We start from the raw sequence: 24,597 nt of genomic DNA, 5'->3' as shown, positions 1-24,597 counted from the left end.
GACTGCTAAGGCCCGTGGTTCCCGCTGTCCACAGTGCCAACCAAGCTGCCGTGTGGTGACGTTGGGCCATGCCATGCCCTCCTGCATCCCACCTGGCTCTGAAGGCATTTCTGTGTGGGACCCATGGGAAGGCTCCTTGGGGAGAATTTCTCAGGGGCATTGGCAGGGCCAGAGCTCTGGGCTCTTGGCTGTTCTGCCAGCCCCAGGCCAGCCCTGGCTCTGCCTCCCTGACCCCGGCCCCTGCACCCCAGCCCCAGGGGATCTCTTCTGGGGCAGCACAGGAGTCCCAGCTCCAGTCCCAGTTCTGCCATCAGCTCACTGTGTTCCCACCCTCACCTGGGCCTCAGCTTCCCCAGTCTGGTGAGATGTCTCTCTAAGGGTCCTCTGGCCCCGGGAGCCTGGCAGGGCCATCACACAAGCCCATTTCTCATGGCAAATATACCTCAGTCCCCTCCCCAGCACCGCTTTCCCCCAGCCTCAGGGTGTGCCAGGCAGGGAGAAGGTTGAGATGGGGATTGAATTGATTTGCCACCCCATCTTCCTTACTCCTCCAAACTTACTTCCATGTGAATCCCTGGTTTTAGCTAAACAGAGGAATCTTCAAATAAAGACAAACGGTTGTTGTATTGTCTTATCTGCACTAAACGGCTGCTCCATTTAGTGATGGGGAGGCCTGAGGGTGGGGCCCCATGGAGAGGGGTCAGAGAATACCCAGCCAGGTGGGGTTCTGCAGGGAGGTGTTTGGATGAGGGAGAGGAGTCTGCAGATCGCTTCCAGCTCACAAGGTGTCACTGGATAGGCGTGTGCCTGCCAAGGTTCACGGGCAGGGTCTGCCTCACCCGGGCCCCCACATCTCCCCTTTCCGGAGCTGCTCCAGCTTTGCAGTCCTAGCTCTACTCTCCCTGCTCATCCTCCTGCCCAGCGCCTGCCTGAGACCTGATGCCTTCCCAGGCCCAGGCCGAGCTGGGGACATACAAGCAAGTGGCTCCAGGGACTAGTTGGGAGCAGGGGACTGGCTGGAGACAAAACCAGTTCAGCAGAGCAGAGCCTGGTTCTGGCCAGGGTCCCAGTCTCCCCACACACTCCCCCCTCCAAGGGAGTGAGAGACAGCCGGGGCCCAATGAGGCAGAGGCCTGGGGCAGGGCCCCCTCCTCCTCCCAGTGCAATCCCAGCCGACAGATGCCAAGGTGCTATTTGCTCACTGCCAGGAGTAAACTTTCTTCTGAAGACAATAAAACTGCTGAGGGCAGAAGGCAGCAGCACAGGGTAGCATTTAACCCTTGGTGATCTGGATGGTGCTGGCTCCCCTGCTGTTTCCTGCAAGCCAGGCCTCAGACGGTAAGGGTGATGGGGCACCAAGGGTGCTGACTGGTCAGGAAGCTGGAGGGCCAGAGGAGCAGAGAGCCCTATCCTTGGGGAGAGATGGGCATGAGTTATTCTGCTGATCAGCTGTGTGACCATCAGCAAGTCACTTAGCCACTCTGAGTCTCAGTTTTATCATCTGCAAAATGGAGTGTAGCCCCTACCTCATAGTTTTGTTGGGAAGATGAATGACAAAGCGCCTAGCACACAGTAGACCATCAGGACACTGAGCCAGGTGACAAATGTGAGGGAAGTATGAGGAAGTTGAATGAGTTGCTTTGCCCAGGACAGTGGGTGGTAGGTCCTGGTCACCCCCAGCATGCCCACAGACACTGATGCATCCCCTCTTCCCATCATGCACGGGGGGTCTCACACCCACTCACGGGAGCTCACAGCTTCACAGGTGGCACTGCTGAGGCCTTGAAACAGAAATGGAAGCCAAGCAACCTCTCTTCCACCCTGTTAGCTGCAAAGCCAGTGTCCCGTGAGGGGACTGAAGTGACCTCCTCCCCACAACTCCAGCTCCCTTAGATGGCCGAGCAGAGACAAGGGCCGTGGGCCTCCGGCCCACCCAGGCACAAAGCCCTGCTCTACAACACAGCAAACGGATGCGGAAGATGCTTTCCCCGCTCCGGTCCTGCACGTGGACCTGCTTTAGCGCTGGCCCTGCCGCCTGCCTCTCAGCCCAGAATGGGATAGGCAAGACAAGGTGGCTGTTCTAGTCCCTCCTTCCCTCGTTGCCTTTGAAGACTCACTATCCCTCTCCCAGAAGCATCTACCAATCAATTATCCCTTTCCCTTTAGGCTCAGTCCACAGCCACCTCCTCCAGAAAGCCTCCCTTGGCTACTCCAGGCCCTGTGACCACAACCACGTTTGACCATTGATGGCCTCGGGGCTGTGCCATTCACTGCACAGACACTGGGGACATGTCAGTTCTCTAGTATCTTTATTATCCATTCCCAGGGGCACTCCTGCCTCCCCAACTCAGGGGTGCAAACACCTCCCTGCACCATGCCGGGTGTGGTGCAGAATGGGAGGCAGGACGATGGAGCAGAGAGAGCCCTGAACCGCCTGTGGCCTTCGAGGAGTCCCTGCCCTTCTGAGGCTCTGCTCTGGGAATGCTGGGGTCAGAGGCAGGTGAGGGTCCTTTGTTGGTGAGCAGTGAACACTGACAGTAGCCCTGGTTCCTCTGTCCTCCAGGAGAGCAGCACTCCTGCCCAGGGGTCCCGTAGACCCCAGAGGGCCCACTTTTCCCCAGGGAGCAGTGGGGCGCCCCTCCCTCACTTTGGGCTCTGGGAGGTCAGAGCAGCAGAGCAGACTGCCCATCTTCCCCCAGTGCAGGGCCTGGCTGGGGCAGGGCAGGCAGGAGGAAGGCCCCTAAGGGCGGGTTTCAGGCCCTGGGCCAGCCACTAGGCCAGGCATCAGATGGGGTGCACGAACTGGTAGACAAGGCGCTGGGAGATGTCTGGCTTCCGGATGATGCCCTTCTTGTAATACTGGCGGATGGAGCGGCTCAGCTTGTCATAGTTCATGGCAGGACGGTTCTTGCGGATGCCCCACAGCCGGGCCACCTGGGCTGAGTCCTCAATTTTGAAGATGCCTGGGAGAGCAGGAGGGCCCCAAGAGAGCCAGCGGTATGAGTGAGGTGGCAGGAAGGAGAAAGACGCAGGCCACCAGGTCCGCCTCAAGGTGAACCAAGGGACCCCGTGCGGAGGCCTCCCTCTGCTCGGGCGGGATGGGCTGTGGGGACCGGAATGCCTACTTGCATGGTGTATCTGCAGTGGGGGTTAAAGAGACGTGTGCAAAGCAGGTGCTGCAGGCCCCAGTGAATGGCAGAGAATACTCTGGAGTCACAAACCTCCTGGCGCAGGCGAGCCTGTGTACCTTAATGGGTTTCCTGGGGCCCTGTGGGCCTGGCCCTTGCCAGCCCCTGCTCCGTGTGGGGTTTGCATGCCCTGATCCAGAGTCCTGTGTGGCTCCTGGCAGTGCCCACGGCTCACTGAGCAAAAGCACCCTTCCCCCCCTACAGGTGTCTCTGTAGTTCCCAAGCCTGAAATGACCTCTTTGCTATTCTCAGGCAGTTCGGCCTGCGCAGCCCTTTCTGGCAGGATTAATTAATACGAGATGGTGGAGAGAGAGTGGACTTGGAGCTCAGCCAACTGGACTTGAGTCCTGGCTCTGCCATTGGCCACCTTCAAAACCTGAGGCTCCTTTTTCTGTCTGTGAGAGGGAGTTACGTGACTACCATGCGTTATTGAGCTGTTACAGAAAGCGCTTACTTGGGACAAGTTATTCCATTGTTCACAACCTCAACTTTCATTCTATTAATAAACCCTCCAGCCCAGGCCCAGGCCAGCATCCCTTCTCCAGGGAGACTTCGCAGACCACCAGTTCTCCCCGAACCCCCTCCCTAGAACTCCACCATGGGACTGTGCCCAGACTGGCTCGCACTGTCTCAAATACACACCCAGGGCCACCACCGTGCACAGGTGCATCTTCGCCACCACCCCCACCTAACTGACTCCTCCTCCTCCTCTTCCTCCTCCATGAGTCCTCCTGGACCTAGCCCTCCGTAAATGTCTGCTGAGCAAGTGTGGAACCAGAGCAGTTGCTGGCTGAAGGTTTGTTGGATGGATGAATCCAGTCCATTTTACAGCGGAGACGGCGGAGGTCCGGGCTCCCACAGCACCTACGGCAGGTTTCTCGGCTCTGAGCCTCTCTCTAAACACACACGCGCCCGCACACGGGCATACTTGCACACACACACTCCTCAAGCCCTGCACTCTCCAGGGTAGTAAGCCACCAGCCACATATGGCTCTCAAGCCATGAAATGTGGCTGAATTCGAAATGAAATGTGTTGGAAGTGTAAAATACACACTAGATTTCTAAGGCTTAGGAAGATACCTCATTAATAAGTTCTATATTAATTATATGTTGAAGTCTGAATAATTTATAATATTGGATTAAATAAATGTATTCTTAAAATTAAGTTCACCTGCTTTTAAACTTTCTCTTTTCTTTCTTTTTTTTTTTTTTTTGAGACAGAGTTTTTGTTCTTGTTGCCCAGGCTGGAGTGCAATGGCTCGATCTCAGCTCACTGCAACCTCTGCCTTCCTGGTTCAGGTGATTCTCCTGCCTCAGCCTCCCAAGTAGCTGGGATTACAGGCACCTGCCACCACACCTGGCTAGCTTTTTGTATTTACTAGAGATGAGGTTTCACCATGTTGGTCAGTCTGGTCTCAAACTCCTTACCTCAGGCGATCCACCCGCCTTGGTCTCCCAAAGTGCTGGAATTACAGGCGTGCGCCACCACCCGGCCCAACATTTTTTCTTACAGACAGGGTCTCACGCTGTCACCCAGGCTGGAGTACAGAGGTGAGATCACAGCTCCATACAGCTTCAAACTCCGGGGCTCACAGGATCCTCCCACCTCAGCCTCCTGAGTAGTGAGGACTAAAGTGTGAACCACTGTGCCCAGCTAGAAAACTTAATATAGCAAACGTGGCTCAAATTCTATTTCTTGCTGGAAGTCATTCGTCCCCCGGTGAAGCTATGATGTTTTGAGGGCAAAGACTGTCCCATCCCCAGCAGAAGCTTTCAGGCTCTGTGCCGTACTAAAGCTCCTAAGCAGGACAGGGTCTGGCGGGAGACAGATATGGACACAAATTGCACACAGATCCCCAGGGCCGTCCCATGAGAGCAGCGTATTTGGCATCCAGGACAGGTGGGTCAGGTGGGAATCAGCTTCACCTCTCCGCCCTGCCCCCGCCCCCACGCACAGTGCCCGGCGGGAGCCCCCACCGGCCTCCATGCTCGCTGCTCCTGCCGCGCCCCTTGGGCACCCCGCTCACCCTTCTCCTTGTTGAGCCACCTGATGAAGCGGCCGTAGCTGTGGGGCTTGAGCAGCAGCTCCTTGAGGAACTGCCACAGGTGGATGGGCTGCCCAGAGCACGACGAGTCCACCTCGCTGTCGGTCCAGCTCTCCTCAATGGTCGAGGCTGCGTGGCCGGGGAGGGTGGCGGTGAGTGCGAAGGGGAGGCCAGCCCCTGCTTCAGTGGCAGCCGGCCCTCCACCCCACCTGAGCCCCCACCTCCAACCCCTCCCTGCCCCTGCCTGGCTCACCGAAGTAGTGAATCGCCCCAGGTGAAGTCCGTTCTTTCATCCAGGCCGCTGCAGGGCAAGGAGAGGGGGTTGGGGACCCAGGAGAGACCCCGAGGGTGGAGGAGGGGAGGCGCTTGGGTGGGACTGTGGGGCTATGGGAGCCCCTCTGTGGCTGGGGGTTACTCCTGTGGCTTCCTGCCTCCTGCCAACCTGGGGAGGCAAGCTGGTGACAAGGAGCTGCTTCCTGGAAGAAAATTCAGGGTTTCAGAGCTGGGAGGGGCCGTAGAGGCCTTGCAGGCATCACCTTGCTCAGATGAGGACATCTGACATGGGGGCTTGCCTAGGCTGGGGCAGGGCACTGTCTCTGGCAGGGTCATATCAGGGGGTCCTGTGTCTCACTCCTTGGCTCATGGAGCAGGCACCACCTCCTCCAAAGCATCCGGCCCTGTGCACGCAGCAGGCGGTGCCCAATGAGCTCAAGATGATTTAGACACTCAGGGGCTGGCCCGCAGCCATTAGAAATACAGCACAGGCCGGGGGTGGAGGCTCACGCCTGTAGTCCCAGCACTTCGGGATGCCAAGGTGGGTGGACTGCTCAAGTCCAGGAGTTGGAGACCAGTCTGGCCAACATGGTGAACCCCATCTCTACCAAAAAATAAAAAAATTAGCAGGCCGTGGTGTGGCACCTGTAGACTCAGCCTACTCGGGAGATTGGGGTGGGAGGATCCAATGAAACCGGGAAGTCGAGGCTGCAGTGAGCTGTGACTGCGCCACTGCCCTCCAGCCTGGGCAACAGACTGAGACCCTGTCTTAAAAAACAAAAACTAAAATTCAAACAGGGCTGCTGCATACAGACTGACAGGGGCAATACCCAAGACATACTGAGCGTGCAGGGCAGGGGACACTCTGCTACTGTTGGTGTCAAAAAAAAAAAAAGAACTGCATGTATGTATATGTGCTTGAATATCCACAGACTTTCCCTGCAGAGATACTCAAGAAACTGGCAGCTGGTTGCCTCTAGGGCGGGGGTTGGAAGCCGGAGGTCAGGAGTGGGCGGGAGACACTATTCATGGTACGCTACTTTTCACTGTGGTCTATTTTATAACATGCACATTTATTACTTCTCTAATAAAAAACAAAGAAAAACAAAATTTTAAAAGGAAAGGACTTCCTAGTGTCCACGGTTGCCCCCAGCTCTGACATCCTGCATCCTCACAGTCTGACTTCTGCCTTTTGACCTCCCAGGTGCTGTCCCAAAGCTCTGGGGCCTTGACCTGGGCTCAGAGTGGGTCAGGATCCAGGAGGCAGTGGCAACTGGGGCTGAGATTCAGAGTGGACTCCAGGCAGGGGCCAAGGGGCTACTGCCCCAGCAGAGGGCAACCTCCTGGCCGGCATCCTGTCCCTGACTGGAGCCCGGGAGGAGCCGCTCCCACCCACGCCACGTCCTACCTGACTTCCAGATGTCCAGGTGCGCGTGCAGCACATCCCCGCCCAGGGGCGAGCGCTGGCGGAACTGCTCCTCCGACATGGCGCACAGCTCCTTGCCCGCCAGCTCCTGGAAGGCCTTGCCCACGGGGGGCAGACGGTACTGGTGCTCTGTCCACAGGAGCCACTTCTGCACGTTGCCGGGGCTCCAGTCCACGGGATCTGGGCAAGAGGCACCCCCTCAGCTCAGGGGCAGCCTGAGGGCACCACCCCAAATATGGCACCCCCCTCTGTGATGGGGCACCCACAGGAACTGCTCCTTAGGGTAGAGATAGCCCAGGTCCGGACAGGCCCGTGAGGGCCCCTGTGGAGGTGGGTACCCAAGGAGAGAGTGGGGCATCAGGAAGGAACCAGGACCCTAAAAACTGAACTTGGTTCAGGGTAGGGTAACCTGGTGCATCTGTACTGCCTGCCTCACCCAGGCCTTGGGTCCTCCCCGATCCCCCCCACCTCTCCAAAGGACCTTTCGAGGGAGCCCCAGCCCTGGAGGGACAGTGACATTCTACCAGAAACACCTGGGCTTCTCCCTCAGGTACTTCTTGCCTTTCCCAAACCCCTCAAGGAACCAGCGACACACCTACCTGGGAATTAGTCTTAGAACCCCACCATTCCCTCCAGCCCCTGTATCTTACAGACGAGGAAACTGAGGCACAGGGCACTCCATCCCCTGGTCCTCACCGGAATAAAGGCCTGGACACACAGGAGCTGCCCCATGCACGTGTTGAATAAGTAAATGGCAGGGCACAGGGTGGTCATGGGCAGCCACAGGCCCCAGAGGCCAGGAGGGGAGCCCCGGCTAGGGCCTAGATGTCTCCCTGGGGCGCTGCTCTGGGGTAAGCCTGATAGGCCTACAGGTGGAGGCCAGGCTGGTGAGCATGGTCACAATGGGGCCTCCCAGTGAACACCGTGGTCCAGCCAGTGTCCCAGCTCGGTGACCTGCAGGCTGGGCCACCCCCACTTAATAAGCCCATTTTCCTCCCCGAGGTCAAAGCCATTTGTTTCTGTTCCCATTGTTCATGGAGCAGGGCCCTCCCCTCCCTGGCCCTGTGGGTGGGGAGGCCCGTGGGAGAACTCCTGGAGTCGGCTGGCACGGGTATTGGGCAACCGGAGGACTGTGGCATCGGCAGGAGCAGCTTCCAAAGATGTCAACCGGAAGGCTTTGGGGGTAGGGGCTGGGCCTGAGGGATGTGTAAAGACCCCTCCTTCCCAGAGAAAGCTGCACAGAGTTGGGCGCTGCGATGCCAGGGCCTAAAGACCAAGGGACATAGGTCAGGCCTGCCTGAAGCTGGAGAGGGGATGGCAGGACCGAGGACTGGAGACTCAGCAGCCCCGCCGCCCACAGCATCAGCTCCGTAACCACGCCTTCCAGGTCTGACTGACAGACACATGTATGCCCGCCCTGGGAGATTCCCTCCTCATAAATAGAGATATGTTAAGGCTGGGTGCGGTGGCTCATGCCTGTAATCCTAGCACTTTGGGAGGCCGAGGTGGGTGGATCACCTGAGGTCAGGAGTTCAAGACCAGCCTGGCCATCATGGAGAAACCCATCTTTAAAAAAGAGAAAGAAAAAAAAAAATAGAGATATGTGTCATCAATAGAGATAAACAGAGAAATGTGTCACCAGACCAGTGACACATTATGTATCTATGGTCTGTTTCCCTCACTATAATGTCAGCCCTATGAACATAGGGACTTTGTGTTGTGTTCACCACTCAATTCCCCAGTCCTAGAGTAAAGCTTGGCATACTAAGAAGTGCTTGTTGGCCAGGAGAGGTAGCTAACGCCTGTAATCTCAGCACTTGGGAGGCTGAGGCGGGTGGATCGCCTGAAGTCAGGAGTTCAAGACCAGCCTGGCCAACATGGCGAAACCCCATCTCTACTAAAAGCACAAAAATTAGCCAGGAGTGGTGGTGGGCACTTGTAATCCCAGCTACTGAGGAGGCTGAAGCAGGAGAATCGCTTGAACCCAGAGGCGGAGGTTGCAGTGAGCTGAGATTATGCCACTGCACTCCAGCCTGGGTGATAGAGCCAGACCCTGTCTCAAAAAGAAGAAAAAAGAAATGTTTGTTGAACAACTGTTTACACTGAGCATCAGTTACATTCAAGGTGCTATCCTAGGATCTGAAAATGGAGTGATGAACAAAACAAATGAAAATCCCTGCCCTCATGGGGTGTACATTCTAGTGGCAGACACGGAGAGTGAGCAAGATCAGTAGATACTGTGCAGCATGTCCTGAGAGGAAGCAGGTGGGAACAGGAGGCAGGGATGTGGGCAGAAACGTTTCTTCCTTCTTTTTTTATTCATTTTTTGTTTATTTTCTTTACCATGTCCTGTGCTCACGGATGTCAATTTTAATGGAGGGGTCAGAGAAGGCCTCATGCAGATGGTGCCATCTGAGCCAAGACCTGAAGGAAGTCAGCCATGCAGATATTTGGGGGAAGAGCGCTCTAGGCTGAAGGAGCAGCAGCCTAGTGAGTGTCGTGGGAACCACAAAGAGGCCAGTGTGGCTGCAGCAGAGCGAATGAGGGGAGAGCGGAGTCCAAGAGGACATGGGGGACACAGAGTTGGAACTCGTATCATCCAGCACCTACCAGTGGTGACAGTAGGTTGGCATGGTTGGGGCACAGAGATGGGTGGAAACCCTCCCAGTCCAGGCTCACAGCTGACTGTGGAGAAGCGCCAGCAACCCCGAAGCCACCCGAGGTGGGGGCAGAGGTGGGCAGAGTCCATCCAGCAGTGCCCCAACCCACCCACCCCAGCGACCTCAACGTGGCCTGCAGCCCCTCTTACGGAAGCGGGCACGGGGAGAGGGCTCACCTGCGGTGATGTTGAGCAACTTGCAGGCCGTCTCGATGTCCTTGAGCACCTCGCCCACCACCATGGACTGCACCTGCTCCAGCGAGTGCTCCTCCAGCGCCAGCCCGCTCGGCCCCAAGTCCAGGCTGCCCCCTGGGGCTTGGCTGTCAATGACTGGGCACTGCTCAGGCTCCTCAGGCGGCTCCTCCCGACTGCTGGCCCCAGGGGCCTTGGCTGCCCAGCTGCTGTCGTCAGGGCACAGCATGTCAAAGTAGGAGAGGTAGAAGGCAGACAGGCCCTGCTCGGGCGTGGCAGGTGGACTGGGGCTCCAGTCCCGTCTCTCGAGACCCACTGCCCCGGCTGCCACCTTCTCCAAGCCTGTCCGAGACACCGAATCGGGGGGCAGCAGGAGGTGGCTGGGAGACACGCTGCTCAGACCTGGGCTGGCGCTGCCCATGCCGCTGCTGTTCAGGCCGGCGGCTGCGTCTGTGGAAATGAAAGAGGACTCAGGTCTGACTGCTTCTCCATCCCCATGGGGGCCGCTAAGCTGGTTACGGGGATGAGGGGCCCTGTGGACAGTGGGCTGGGCCTGGGACAGAGCTGGGTCTTCCGGGTCATTGGGCAGCCAGGCCATGGTTGGGCAGACAGGCCTTCTGGCTGGGAAAGACAGCAAGGTGCAGTGGGAAGCCAGGCTGGGTGGGGGCCGCAAAGCTCCACACATGGAATGTGTTCAAACGGCCTTCTGAGGTTCCTGACCTCATTCAGCCCTCACAATGGAAGGCATAATTGGCCCCATTTGGCGGATGAGCAAACTGAGGCGGGGACAAGGAGCCCTCAATGTCCAAATCTTTCCTGCTGTAGCAAAGTTTGTTTTTCTTTCCTTTTCTTTTCTTTTTAGAGACGGGGTCTCGCTATGTTGCCCAGGTTGGAGTGCAGTGGCTATTCACAGGCGCCATCCCACTACTGATCAGCACGGGAGTTTTGACCTGCTCCGTTTGCAACCTGGGCCAGTTCACCCCTACTTAGGCAACCTGGTGGTCCCCCGCTCCCAGGAGGTCACCATATTGATGCCGAACTTAGTGCGACGCCCGATCGGCATAGTGCACTACAGCCCAGAGCTCCTCCCACCTCAGCCTCCCACCTCAGCCTCCCACGCCACCGTGCCCGGCACAAAGCTTGATTTTCTTCTGCCCTTGATAAGGACAGGAGCAGAGGTGGCAGGCAGAGGCCACCACCCTAAAGGTGGCCATCATCTTCACCAGCAGGGGAGAAAAGAGAGGAACAAGGTGGGTGATGGGTAGAGACCCTCTCACGCACTGGGGAGTTGGCCAGACCTTGCCCTCCCACAGGGCTCTCTGGGGGATCTAAGTAAACTCTTGAGGCAGCCACTGAGCAAGAGCTCACAGGTTTGCTTGTCTCCCCACACCCGGGGCTGGGTGCATAGTACCCGCCTCCCCTTATCCTACCTTGGATGGTGCTGCCCCCAGGGCCCCTCCCAGCTCCCGACACCCTCTACTTTCCCCTGTGCCTGGAGGAGCGCACATCCTCTTGGAGGCGGTGCCACAGCTAGGCCTTCTAGGGGAGAGCGGGGTGGTGGTGAGAAGGGGCGGGACTCCAGGGAACATCAAAAACCCTTAGCAACTCAGGCACCTGCTCCTCACTTCTGCTCCAACGCCCTCCAGGGGGAACCATTTGGCCTCAACACAAACAGTCAGAGGCCCTGCTCCCCATGGGGCACCCAGGCTCGGTTTTGCCCAGGCCCTTTTCCCTGAACCCCACATTAGAGTGCACAGTTTGGGTGAGGAGGGGGCTGGAGAGGGGCAGAAGACCAAAAACCCCAGGATATTCTGGAATATCAGTGATGTAGGGGCCTGAAACTTAAGACAGGCCAGGCGCAGTGGCTCACACCTGTAATCCCAGCACTTTGGGAGGCGGAGGTGGGTGGATCACCTGAGGTCAGGAGTTTGAGACCAGCCTGGCCAACATGGTGAAACCTGGTCTCTACTAGAAATACAAAAATTAGCTGGGCAGGAGGCTGAAGCAGGAGAATTGCTTGAACCCTGGAGGCGGCTGCAGTGAGCTGAGATCACACCACTGCACTGCTGCATTCCCGCCTAGGCGACAGAGCGAGACTCCATCTCAAAAAAAATAAAAATAAAAAAAATAAAGACAGAGGCAGAAGATTACCAACAGTTATATGCTTCCAATAGTACAGAGAACCAGTTAGAGAGGCGGAAAGGGGCAGATAAACCTGTTAAGGGCAAGTTAATTGGTGTCCTTTCTCGGGGCTATTTAGATTCTCAAGCAGTGGTTCTCAGAATGCGGTGCCTGGCCAGCAGAACCAGCGCCTCCTGGGAGCTTGCGAGAAACTTGGATTCTCAGGCACTTCAGAGCCACTGACTCAGCAGCTCTGGGGGAGGCCCTGCAGTCTGGTTTAACTGGCCTCTTGGGTGATTCTCATGCATGTTCACATCTGAGGATCACTGCTTTACAGGCAACCGGCCAGTGCTTTAAACACTGAAATCCTCTCTAACGGTGGCATTTATGGTGCCACTGGGACAGCGGGCAGGTAAGGGGTCTCCCTGGTCCAACTCCAGTCACACTGTGGGGCTGACCCACACAGCCTCCGTATGCAGCTGGCATTTGCCTCTGCCTCTGCAGGTGGGACAAAGGAAAGAACCCAGTTTGGAAGACACCTCCAGTTCGACAGGGCCACAACTAGCCCATTCATCTTCACACAACTCAGAAAATGGCACCACTTCCCCCTGGATAGTGCGGCTTGACGAATGGAGCCCAGGGAGAATTTCAACGCCCACTGCCCACCCTCCTTGTGCAGTGCCCAAGCTTCCCAGCGTTACATGGCAGCCCTGCAGTTGACCGTGGTGGAGAGAATGCCAGCAGGAGGGAAAAGTGTTCCCTTTGAATTCAACTCTCCCATTCAAGGGCTCCTTTAAGTGACAAGGAAGGAAAGGTCAGGGTGGGGAGGGGTAGGCAGAGACTGAGGCGGGGCTGGGATGTGGGGGACAGAGGGCAGGCCTGGAATCATTTCAAGTCCTTCTGTGCAAACACTCGTGTGTGCTGTGGGCCCACATTATTTACTCAGGCAGTGCCAACAGCTCGCTCTGCCCCTGGGCCCCACCCTGGCCAGTGCCCATGCCCTACCCACTAGGTGGCTCCACCCCTGGGGAGCCCCCCTGCAGCCCCCGTCCCCCCCATCACCCCCTCCCTGCCTCCTGCCCGGTCCACATCCCCAGAGCCCCCATGCCTGCCACGTTAGGACAGTTTCTGCCAACACCCTGGGCACCATGCCAGGGAGACCAAAGCTTTTCCAAGAGGCAGAACTCACTTCCCTTGTGGCCCTCCTGTTTGCTTGGCCTCAGCCACAGGTAGGACGGGAGGCAGCTGCTGCGTTTCAGGGCTTGGTTTCGTGAGGGGTCGGTGGGGATGAATGGGCAGGGCAGTGGCAGTATTTGTCAGGAAGGGATATAATGACACATCCTTGACACATTTGCTGAGTGCGTGTGAAGCCCTCGCATCTGTCCCCTTGCCAGGAGAAAGGCAGCACAGGTCTTATTCTTTTTTTTTTTTTTTTTTTTTTTTTTTTTTTTGAGACAGGGTCTCGCTCTGTCGCCCAGGCTAGAGTGCAGGGTCACGATCACGGTTCACTGCAGCCTCGACCTCCTGGGCTCAAGTAATCCTCCTGTTTCAGCCTCCCAAGTAGCTGGGACTACAGGCGTGTGCCATCATGCCTGGCTAATTTTTTAAATCTGTTGTAGAGACACGGTTTCACTATGTTGCCCAGGCTGGTCTCAAGCTCCTGGGCTCAAGCAATCCCCCACGTCAGCGTCCCAAAGTGCTGGGATTACAGGCACGAGCTACCTCATCCGGCCCAGGTCTTATTCCCATCATTATTTTGCTAATGGGAAAGTCAAGGTGTAAAAAGGTAAATCTGCAAATCCAGGTCTTCTGACCCCTGGCTCAGGCTCCTTCCCCCTCTACAGCCCACATGCCAGCTTGCCCTTGCCCTCTATCTAAATGCCAAGGAATCTTCCCCCCAAGCCTTGGTCCTAGCTCCAACACTTCCCTGATGAAAAATAAGTTAATGGTTAACCGTGTGTCTGGAGGAAAGGTTCGACTCTCCGCAGATTGCTCTGTCCCCAGGCAGCCAGGTCTGGAGTAGGGGGGCTTGGCTTACTGGTCAGGGAGTCAGGGCTGGTGTGCCCGACCTGCAACTCAGCATCTCCTCCAGGCTCGGGGCTGGCCTCGGGAGGGAAGAAGGGAGAACAGCACCATGATGCCCTGGCAGGGATCACCAGTGCCACGTCCAGGGCTTTCACCCACATCACCCGCGCTCCTACCCACAGCCAGGGTGACGTGGACTCCAGAGCCCTGCTTCATAGATGTGGACAGTGAGGCTCAGGGAGGCTATGCAGCCTGCCCGGGGTTCTTCCTGGCCAGGCGCGGGCTCTGCTCACTGGACCACATTCTCTCTGAGGCTCATGCTCTGGCCAGTCCCATCTTCCTAGGGGATCTGCCCACCTCCTGACCGGGCTCCTTGATGCTCTGAACTGTGTCCCCACCTCTTGGCTGTTCATTCCACCCCACTGTTCATTTCCCTGCAGCACCCTTTCATTTCTGTGCTCGAGAATCTTCCATGGCTCCCCATTGCCTTCCCTGCCCCATCCCAATGCCTGGTGCCCACCTCTGAGCCCACCTCCTACCTAGCCCAGGTCAACAGAGCTGGAAGGGGCCATATATTACGTGATCGTTTCATAGATGGGAACGATGAGTGGGGAAGGGATTCATGTGCATATTAGCGGCAGGACCTGGGCCGGAACTAGGGCTTGACACAGTGACCACAAATTCAAGCTCTAATGAGAACGCCACTTCATACCCGCCCTGTGCTGTGGGCACAGCATGGCTATTTTCTAGGATGCCCTTTCCTCCTCATCACAATTCATCCCAAAGCCCTCCTCCCATAGGGAGCCCTCCCTAACAGCTCCCTCCTGTGCTCCCAGGCTCTCCTCATCTGTGCCATGCAATTCAGCCCAGGATGAAATCCGCAGGTGACGATCCGCCCGGGGGGAACACATGTGCACTGGGAAAGCTGAGGCTCAAGGAGTGGCAGGGAGGTGCTCACAGTCACACAGCACAGCCAGGGCCAGACGAGAGGCCTCCTGACACTCAGGCCACTGCTCCGTAGGCTGAGGGTCCTGGGATGAGCCGGGCGTCTGCCATGTCCAGGTTTCTCAGAGGGCAGATCCTGGCATTCCTAGAGCCCTGGCCTGCCAGCCCCAGGGGCTGCCGTCTCCTGAGTGATGCCTCCAGCTCCCAAACCTCGAGTTGATCTCTTCTGGATTAAGCCACGTGTCTGGATTAAGGCTCGGCGTGTCCTGGCTCCCTCCCGCTCCAGAGGCCCCGGATCCCACTCCAGACAAAGAAAGTTTGGTAACAGCTGGTAGAGGCCAAGTCCCAGAGGCAGGATGGGATTGGTGGGGTGGCAGCCGGGGGGTTGGCCACCTCGGCCCCTTCTCTCAGTGCCTCCCATTCCCCCGGGAAGGAAGGTTAACGAAAGACAGCAGAGGGATCCAAAATTGGAGATTTGGCGCAGTGTTTCCTGCCACCACCCTGCCTACTCTCACCTCTCGGGCCAGGAATGTGCCCCTGGAACCCTTTGCCTCCCAGGTTTTCACTCCCACACCCCAACTGGCACCAGCAAAAGATGCCCTCCCTGACAGCTCCCGAACCACAGTTTCCGGGAACAGAGTCACCTGGGGGGCCTTTGCTAAGGTCCCAGGTCACTGTGGGGTTGGAGCCTGTCTTCCACATCCTGCTTGGTCGGGACTCTCAGCCCCCACCTCCTGGGGGGATGGTGGTGTGGGGTGAATGTACCCTCACCCCCACCTCAATCCTGAGACCCAGCCCTCCCAGTGCCCAGGACCCCGGCTTCAGTCCCCATTGAGAAGAGCTCTAAGGGAGTGACAGACATGGCCACTTGGCCCTGCTGCTCAGCCCTCTGCTGGCCTCACTCCAGGAGGAGTGATGGGGAACAGACCTCCTCTGGCTTCCCTGCTCCCCCCGCCCCCCACCATGGCCTACTGAGATGGCTGTCAGCTCCTCTCTCCATCCATCCAAGCCCCTGGGCCCCCTTAAATGGGCTGAAGTCAGGGGGCTGTGGCGGTGGGACCAGGACTTGGCCAGGAGCCGTGCAGAGTGGGCAGCACCATGGAGAGGAGCAGGGCTACCAGGGCCGCAGGAAGCTCCAGCCAAGGCCGCTGACCAGGAGCAGAAGCAGCAGCATGTCCAGCTTCTCTGAACCCCCGGACCCCTGCCCTGCCCCATCCCCTCAGGGCCCCAGCCCCTCCCTCCCCTGCCATTCCTCCCACCCCTTCTCTGCTCCTCCAGCTCTCCCATGGGGAGGACTTCGCAGCAGCCTTGCCCGTCAGATTGCTCTTCAAACTAGCTAGATCCAAAGGAAGCACCAGACCCTTCCGGATGGCCCGCCCTTCACTGCCCAGAGTACCACCTCTGCCCACTGGACAGCCCACCCCACTGCCCAGGAAGGGGGGCCCAGGCTGCCACCTCTGGGTCGGCAGCTCCTGCGCTCTCTCAAGCACCCCATGGTGGCCATCTCCAAGCACCTGGTTCCCCAGGGTGTCCAAGGGCAGAAGAAGGGAGGTAGGCTCAGGAGAGCAGCAAGGTGGCAGAGTGAGACCTCACTGTCTGGACTCAGCGTGAGAGTGGAGGAGGTGGGTTTCTTCTAGACCCCCTGGCTTTCCCCACCTCCTCCGGGCACAGACCCATCCAGGCCACCTGTCCCCCTAACTTCTGCAGGAGCTGTTCTGTGTGAGGTTCACCTCGGGGAGCTAACTGGTGCCCAGGAGCTGGGGTCTGTGGGGAAAGTACAGGGGAGGGGATGTGGTTTTGTGGGGCGGAAGGTGGGTGAAGCTGGGGCCGGGCCACATAGCGGGAGGATGGGGCACAGGAAGCCAGGGGAGCTCAGTGTGTTTTGCTCTTCCCACAGTTCCCACAGGCAGCAGGAACACGTCCGCATCAGCGAAGTCTCCTCCGTGCGCCGCTGCCTGGGCAGCCCGGGTGTCCACTCACACCCTCACTGACACCACTTCCAGCGCTTTCTGGGACAAGAGGAAGGTCACACTGAATGGACTGCTTCGCCAGGCTCTCCCAGCTGGGGCAGCCACCATTATTCCCACTTGACGGAAAAGGGCGCTGTGGCCTGCTACAGGGCGCCCGTTGGTGCGTGAGCGAGCAGTGACCCGAACTCAAGACGCGGCTCCACCCTCCTTTCTGCTGGTGCTGGCAGACCCCAAGCCTTCCAGCTCCTAAGGTGGCCCCTGCTGACCATCCCTTTTGCCTCCCCTCAGGCCATCTGCCAACCCAGCCCCACAGTGGTCACCTTGGTGGGGTGTGGGTGGCACAGGTGCCCACAGCCTGGAGGTACAGAGGCCCACCGCAGCCCCAGGTGGGCCATCGTAGCTGAGTTTGCTCTGATGGGGGATGTGAGCTGCAAGAACTAGAGGCCTCAGCTTTGGGAGATGCAGTTCATGCCCTGCCTGTTCCTCTGTAGGAGATGCTGGGTGAGGCCCTGCCCCTCAGTCTCCTGCTCTGTAGGGCAGGGCATCTCTGAGGACTTTTCCAGCCCGGGCACTGTCTGGATGCTATGACCCAGGACCCTCATCTTGCTGTCAGCCTGGCTTTGGGGACTTAAAGGATGGTGGAGATGCAGAAGGGGACACCTGGGGCTTCCTTGTAAACAGAGGCGTACTCCATTCACAGCTGACACTTTTGGCAGGATGAGGAGTGTGGCTGGGTGTCCCCCACTGTCCCTAGAGTTGGTGTCTAGAGGCTCTGAAAGACTTGGCCCACCCTTCTAAAGAAGCAGAGCCGGCTTCAGGCTGTCTTGCACCTCATGAGCTGCCCGTCAGGCCTGGCTCCCTCCCCAGCAGCAGCACCTCCCTGCCTCCTCCAGCCAGGAGGGACCCCACCCCAGACAAGCTTGAGGCTTGCAGTTAGTTGCGCTGATGGGAGATAACCCGGTTTCCTACCATCGCAAGTACAATTCCTCTCAACTTTCAGGACTTTCCAGAAACCGTCATTCACATCTTCCCTCAGCCCTGGTTGAGCCCATGTGTGTGTAAATATATTTCACTTCTCAGTGCCCCAGTCAGGCCTCTTTGCCCCACCAAGGCTGCCATGGCCCCGCCAACTGCACACACATCCCAGCTTTGTGATGTGGCCCAGGTCACATGGCTGCCCCTCTGGAACACTCTCGTCCTCACACCCACGTCGCACGTACACTCCTTGAAGGACGGCCACAGCACCTTCCCTCTTCTCTGCTCTCCTCCAGCCCTGTATACACCACACTTCCCAACCTGCCACAGGACAGGGGCCGTGAGGTTTCCTGGGTAGCTCTCCTCGGCCCTGCCCAGCCAGGCCGCCGAGTTGCTGAGGGCATGAGAACACAGGGATGTCCCCGGAGCGCTGCCCCTCCTGCCTATGGCACCCTGGCTGATCTCAGCCTCAGCCTCTTCAGCAGTGAAATGGGGGACTCATAAAGACAGCTGTGCCTCTGGGTTTTGAAGTCACCAGGCAGCACGGCGATGTGAAAAGCCTTCCCATCTCCCAAGAGGTGTGTGTCCACAGTGGTTACCGCTGTCTTTATCTGTTTCTGCGGCCCCCTCCAGACCCAGCACAGGCCAGGAAGGCAGAGGCCCCCCTCACACCTGGTTGCTGATCTGTAAAATCTTGATGAGCTGAGGGGAAAATCCTACCTGAGCCCTGACCCCCAGGCCCTGGGGCACACCTCCAAGCTAGGAAAGGGGTGTTAGAACAAAGCGAAGGACTCCAACATCACAGATGAGAAAAGTTCAGAAAGATCTGTCCTGGAGGCTAAGAATAGACATTGCTTCCTACAAGGTTAAGATGTGCAGGAGCGGGTTATTGGGGTTATCAGGGCCGTTCCCACCTGTGACGTGTCAGCAGAGACACATCCCCCTTATGTCCTGGCACAGAGGGTGGGCCGGGCAGAAGGAGCTAGGTCCCAGCAGTCCTCAGGGCAACTTGCTACCCCAGGAGCAAAGAGGCCTGGGCCTTGCCCCCCAACCAGTCTCAGGTGCTGGAGCCCCAGCCTGGGCAGTCCCTCCAGCCACCTCTCCCCTGTGCCGGAGCTGGAGGGAGGAGGAGGGGGCCATGGTCCTGGTGGTGCTCAGAGATACCTCACTGCCTGTCATAATCCCGGGGAGGCCTTGGTCCCATCCGACCCCCAGCAGAGTCACACTAAGGTCCCCAGCTGGGGAGGAAGGATAAGCCTGACCCTCCCCAAGCCTGGAGGCCCCCCTCCATGTCCCCACCCCAGCCACTGAGAGGTGGGAGAGCAGAATCTGGCAGGGGGCGCCTCCCAGGCTGAAAACATGCAAAGTAGCCAAGAGAAGGAGCCTGGCGCTAAATGTCAGGAAGAGCCCAGGGCAACTCGGCTTGTGCAAAGTTTGCTTTGGGAAGAGTTGTTCCACCTGACAGGCCACTCGCTTGGCTGGGGGCACAGGGTGGGGCATGAATGGGGTGGGGGTGGGGACCAGGGGAGGGTCCCAGACCAGGTTTGATCCCTGACGCTCTGCTCTCTAGCTCTGCGGCTGGGGCCAGTGACTCCGCCCCCTGAGACTCAGCTGTCCTGTCTGTTAAATGGGCTGCCAAGAGCATGTCTTAAAGGGTTGTGGAGGTTGAGACGGAGGGTGAATGGAAAGCATTTATGATGGGCTGAGCATGCCTGTGTGAGGGGGGCCCTGGGAGCAGGTGAGGGGATCAGCTAGAGAAGAGAAAGGAGAGAGGGAGCAAAGGAAGAAGCAGGCAGAGACGGCAGGTAGCGGGTGGAGTCTGGGGGAGCTGAGGATGGCGGTGAGGGAGGCCGGGGCCCTGTCCTGTTCTCTAGCCCAGTCCAGGCAGCTGCAGGCGTCACCCACCCTCCCAGCCCTCTAGGAGGAGCCAGAACCAAGAATTCCTGCCCCTCCCACTTCCCCCACCCCAGACCAGGAGACAGGCTGGCAAATCCGACTCCTACACCGTCTTCAAAGCCCGCTCAGGTCGTCTCCTCCATGAAGCCTGCGTTAATAGACAACAGCCTTGTCTAACCCTCTCGTCTCACAGACAAGATGTTGCAAGTGCAGTGAGGAAAAGTGACCCGCCACGGTCCCACACAGCGGGACCTCGCCCATTCCTTCTTGCCCTCCACCTAGAGGGTCTCTGTCCCCCTGTCTGCCTGAATTAACTTCCCCAGGTTACACTCCGCGGCATCGAGTCACTTAGCACAAAACTGCTCTGATTGTTTCAGGGCTATTCACTTTATACTTGCAACCACCTCGGTGGTGAAAAGTGGGTCCCAGTCTTTGCACTTCCACCAGCATCACATCTTCTGAGCATTGATTGAGCACCTACTGAGTGCAGCCTATGCCCTTGGACTTGGTTGACGGAGAAGCCCTGTCTAATTCAGAAGATCCTTGTGAAAACCGAAGTGTTTATAACTGATAGTGTGCAATAAACAAGTCTGGTAGATTTCGGCTCTGCATGCCCGGGGCCTCGCTCAGAGGAAATGTTTATACGTGCACTCTCAGGCTCTCAAAGCGGAGGGTGGTCCCCTACCCAGTAAGACCACGTCCTCCACAGCCCCACCTCCCTGGGAGCTCTGAGGATGCCCCCCACCATTTGTCTGTGAGTTGGGGTGGTGGGACTCCAAGTTGGGGGTCCTTGGCTCTGGTCCCTCTTGCGGGTGGGTGGGGGGAAGCTCAGCCCAACTGGCCTGATTGAGCCATGGCCTGAGCCTACCTATCTGGTGGGGCGTCTCCTCTGCATCCCTGCTCACCAGCTTGGGCCTGGGGCAGCCTGGACGCCTGTTTGCTTTGTTACTCAGCTGAGCAGCTGGTGATGGGGAGATGCAGCTTTATTGGGGAGGCTGGGGCAGGAAATGAGGTGAGTCCCAGCCCTGGCCGAGGAGGAGGAGAAAGCCCATGGCCATCATAAAGGACGCAGGCTACTTGCGGCTTGGGGCCTGGGTGTGGGCTGCTGGGTGGCCTCAGAATCATGATAGGTGAGGTGGGGGATCTGGGCCTGTCCATCCCCAACACACACACACACACACACATGCACGCACACACACACACACATGCACGCACACACACGCACGCACACACACACACACACACACGCACACAGCACACACACACACTGTGGCCAGCCTCAGGGGCACCCAGTCACCCAGGTCCTTCAGCTTCCCACACTGTCATCCCACCCCCCACTTCCTGTCTCCCCACTGCAGGAATCTGACAAATTTTGGAAATGAGCACCTTCCAGGGACCACTAATGCTGCTTTCCTTGTGTGCCAAGACCCGGACCCAAGGCCCTCAGCTTCTCCCGGTGTCCAAGGGCTCAGAGGGTGTGCTCGGAAGTGACCACAGACCCCTGGCTCCTGTGGCGACCCCTGCCCAGCCCAGCTCCTGCACTCTGGACCTGTCTCCCCTGCCCCGACCTGGACCCAGCCTTGGCTCCAGCCCTGATCCACCAGGTTCCAGCGATCCCCTGCCCTCTGGTGACCCGACACCAGGGAGACCCTTCTCCTGGCAGAACAGCTGGGCTGGCAGCAGCTGCAAAGCCACTTGTGTTTTGCTAGCCAAGCAGAACTGGCCGGGTCTCAGGGCCAGGGGCTCTGCACCTGCACATCGGCCTCCCCTCCCTCAGGCTGGGTAGGCTGGGCTCAGTGTGGGGTACCCCAGGCCTTGCCAGGCAAGGGGGCTCACCCAGCATCTGGAGTTGGCCCCAGGGAGGCGGTCTGGGCAGCATGAGGAGGGGGGCAGGGAATTCTGAGGGTAAAGGGACCCAGGTCACAGGGTCACTGATGACTGGGAGGTGAGCTCTAGTTGGCAAAGTGCGCCCCCCTCCAAGTCCTGCCTGCAGTCGCCCACCCCACAGCTGGCAGGGAAAGTCCCCAGGCCAGGGTACCTGCACCTCCCATCAGACTCACCTGTTAGCTGCCTGGTGCCCAGGGAGCTGTCTGCTGCAGTACCAACTTCGGAGGCCAGGAAGAGGTGTGGGCAGCTGGGGCCACTGGCGTGTCTCAGCCAGGCATCTGGGGGCCCAGCAGAACCAGAGGCCAGCAGGCCTGGTGGCAGAGGCAGCACTCGCGTTGGCTACTGGGGGCCTGGCCACCCTCAACGGGTGGCTCTCTGAGGTCTCAGGGCTGTGTGCCTGTAGGGAGTCCCCTACCCCCAGCCCAGGGCTACCTGCTGGCACTGTGGCAAGGCCCAACCTGAGGGGCTTGCAGGGGGGTGGCAGCAGGCTTGGGGGACTGGGTCTGCGGGGCAGTGTGGACGCAGCAGAGTGCAGGAATGTGCTGGGAGGAAGTCAGACAGCCGCGAGATGAAGAGCTGGCCAGGGCCCGATTTCCCATTATAAGTAATCCTTCCTTATTTACCTGAACAAATACACTCCTTGCTTACCTCAGACCACAGGCAGGCTCCCGGTTAACCCTTGCAGGCCTCCCCCACTTGCTTGGGGATCCAAGCCCTGACAGCCAGGGGACTCATTCATTCACTCGCTCATTCACTCATTCACTGCTTGCTGTATAGCTACTGAGCTCACATTACATGCAAGGCACAGGAGATGCATGGAGTGGGAGCAGGGCTGGGGTTGTAAGATGGATCAGCTGAGGGCCAGGGACAGACAGGTGAGCAGCAGTGGAGATCCAGAGCCACCCATGCCCTGATGGAGGGCTGTGGGGGCACTGAGGGTGGGCATCAGCCAGGGAAATCAGTGAGGGCTTCCTGGAGGAGGTGCTGTCTGGATACCCAGGCCAGGGATGGAGAGTGCATCAGAGAATCCTGGGGAGGGGTCCTGAGGCTTGTGGGCCAATCGCCACCTGGTGGGAATGGTGTTCTCTGTGTCCCACAGGGGCCTCATGCAGGCCTGTCATGCAGTGGCGGTGAGGAAGGACTCCTAGCTCGCCTTCCCAGGCCTGCAGTGGGGACCAGCCAGCAGCAACTTGCCCTCCCACAGCCCCAAAGGGTGACGGCAGGGACATCACACAGGACAAGGGTACCCACCACCAAGCGCCTACCGCCCCAGCCTCTCTCCCTCCATGAGCCCACGGGGGCCACAGAGTCCAGCTTTTGGCTTCCTCTTTGTCCTGCCCTGGAGGGTGGTCCCTGGAGGCTGGGCCTTCCTTTCTCCAAAACATCTCAGAAGGGCTTCAGGTACCTGCTACCTCCATTCTGTCAGGGGAGAAAGTTCTGTCAGGGGAGAAAGTTCTAGATAACGCTGATTCTCCTCTTGTTTCAGAAGTCATTGTGTAACCGCGACAGTGTGAGTATCCTGGAGCTGCAGGCGGCTCCCGAGGCCTTTAGAACTCGCCCCTCACCTTCACCAACACCCATGTTCTCCAACATAAGGCTTCGCTCTGCACCCCAGGGAGCCCTGTACTTGGCTGTTATCGTTACTGGCACGCTGGTGAGGATCAGTTATCAGTCATTCTCCAGAGAAGGCAGGGGTAGGAGGGGCGGAGGAAGGGGAGGTAAGGTCCTGAAAAGGTACGCCCGGCCGACCACTCCTAAGCCAGTGGCCCAGCCCTCCAGGGTCAGTAAAGAAAGATACCCTACTTTTCCAGGTGGACCTCCTTCCCCCAGAGTGCGTTTCTGTGCCTGCTTCTCTGCCGGCCAGGCCCCCCTCCCCACTCTTACAGAAGCCTAGTTTATATCACAGCATGCTGATGCATTAATAATAACGGCCACTGCTTAACAGGCACCTACTGCACGCCAGGCACTGTTCGGTGCTCGCAAGATGCTAAGCTATTAATCATACTGTAAGTACTTAACTCATGAATGTTGATTGAGGCCGGGTGCTGTGGCTCACGCCTGTAATCCTAGCACTTTGGGAGACTGAGACGGGCAGATCACTTGAGGTCAGGAGTTCAAAACCAGCCTGGCCAACGTGGTGAAACCCTATCTCTACTAAAAGTACAAAAAAAATTACCAGGGCGTGGTGGTGGATGCCTGTAATTCCAGCTACTTGGGAGGCTGAAGCAGGAGAATCACTTGAACCCAGGAGGTGGAGGTTGCAGTGAGCCCAGATCATGCCACTGCACTCCAGCCTGGGTGACAAAGTGAAGCTCAAAAAAAAAAAAAATGTTTATTGAGTGGATGAGGTGTAAGAGATAGCTGTCCATTCTCCCCTTTTCCTCAGTAAACAAGGCTTGATTTTTTTTTTAAATTTATTTTTGTAGAGACAGGGTCTCCCTATGTTGCCCTGGCTGGTCTTGAACTCCTGGCCTCAAGCAATCCTTGTACCTCCGCCTCCTAAAGTGCTAGAATTATAAGCATGAGCCACTGTACCTGGTCAATGCCTGGGTTTTAGCTGGGCATATGGCAACCTAGAATTAAGACCATCCCAGCTTCCCTTGCAGCTAGATGCGACTCTATGACCAAGCAGAAGTGTCATGTGCCAAGATTCTAGGAATCTTACTTAAAAGTAAGCTGGCATGTACAATTAACTCTCTTCTTCCTTATCCTTCCTCCGTCTTGCTGTGTGGAATGCAGCTGTGATAGCTGGCATTCTGGCTGCCATCTTAGACCATGAGGACAAGAGAGTAGAGCGGCGAGCTCTACTCTCGCTGTAGAAGCGAGAAGGAGCCCGGGTCTTTCAGGATTGCATAAAACCTCCATACCAGCTATAGACTGCCTGCCTCAGGACTTTTATGAGAGAAATGGACTTTTCATTTCTGTTAAGTGAACAGGGAATTCACTTAATAAAAGGGAATTATTATTCAAAGCCAATCCTAATCCTACCTTAAAT

At 57.8% G+C, this 24,597-nt stretch overlaps 1 protein-coding gene across 1 annotated transcript; it reads right to left on the bottom strand.

Moving 5' to 3' along the window:
- Positions 1-2,292: 2,292 nt before the first annotated feature.
- Positions 2,293-22,187, bottom strand: SPDEF (SAM pointed domain containing ETS transcription factor). Its single transcript, XM_017522284.2, has 6 exons — positions 21,776-22,187; positions 9,769-10,233; positions 6,915-7,112; positions 5,487-5,534; positions 5,216-5,362; positions 2,293-2,963 (listed from the first exon to the last, which is right to left on the bottom strand). The coding sequence occupies exons 2-6, from the start codon at positions 10,202-10,204 to the stop codon at positions 2,785-2,787; spliced, it is 1,008 nt and encodes a 335-aa protein (XP_017377773.1). The 5' UTR covers positions 10,205-10,233; positions 21,776-22,187; the 3' UTR covers positions 2,293-2,784.
- Between the last annotated feature and the right edge of the window lie 2,410 nt (positions 22,188-24,597).

The sequence above is a fragment of the Cebus imitator genome, unplaced genomic scaffold (assembly GCF_001604975.1).
Source record: "Cebus imitator isolate Cc_AM_T3 unplaced genomic scaffold, Cebus_imitator-1.0 Scaffold24, whole genome shotgun sequence".
In the NCBI taxonomy this organism is placed as follows: Eukaryota; Metazoa; Chordata; class Mammalia; order Primates; family Cebidae; genus Cebus; species Cebus imitator.
The sequence above is the reverse complement of the archived record's forward strand: the minus strand, read 5'-3'. Positions and strand labels throughout refer to the sequence as shown.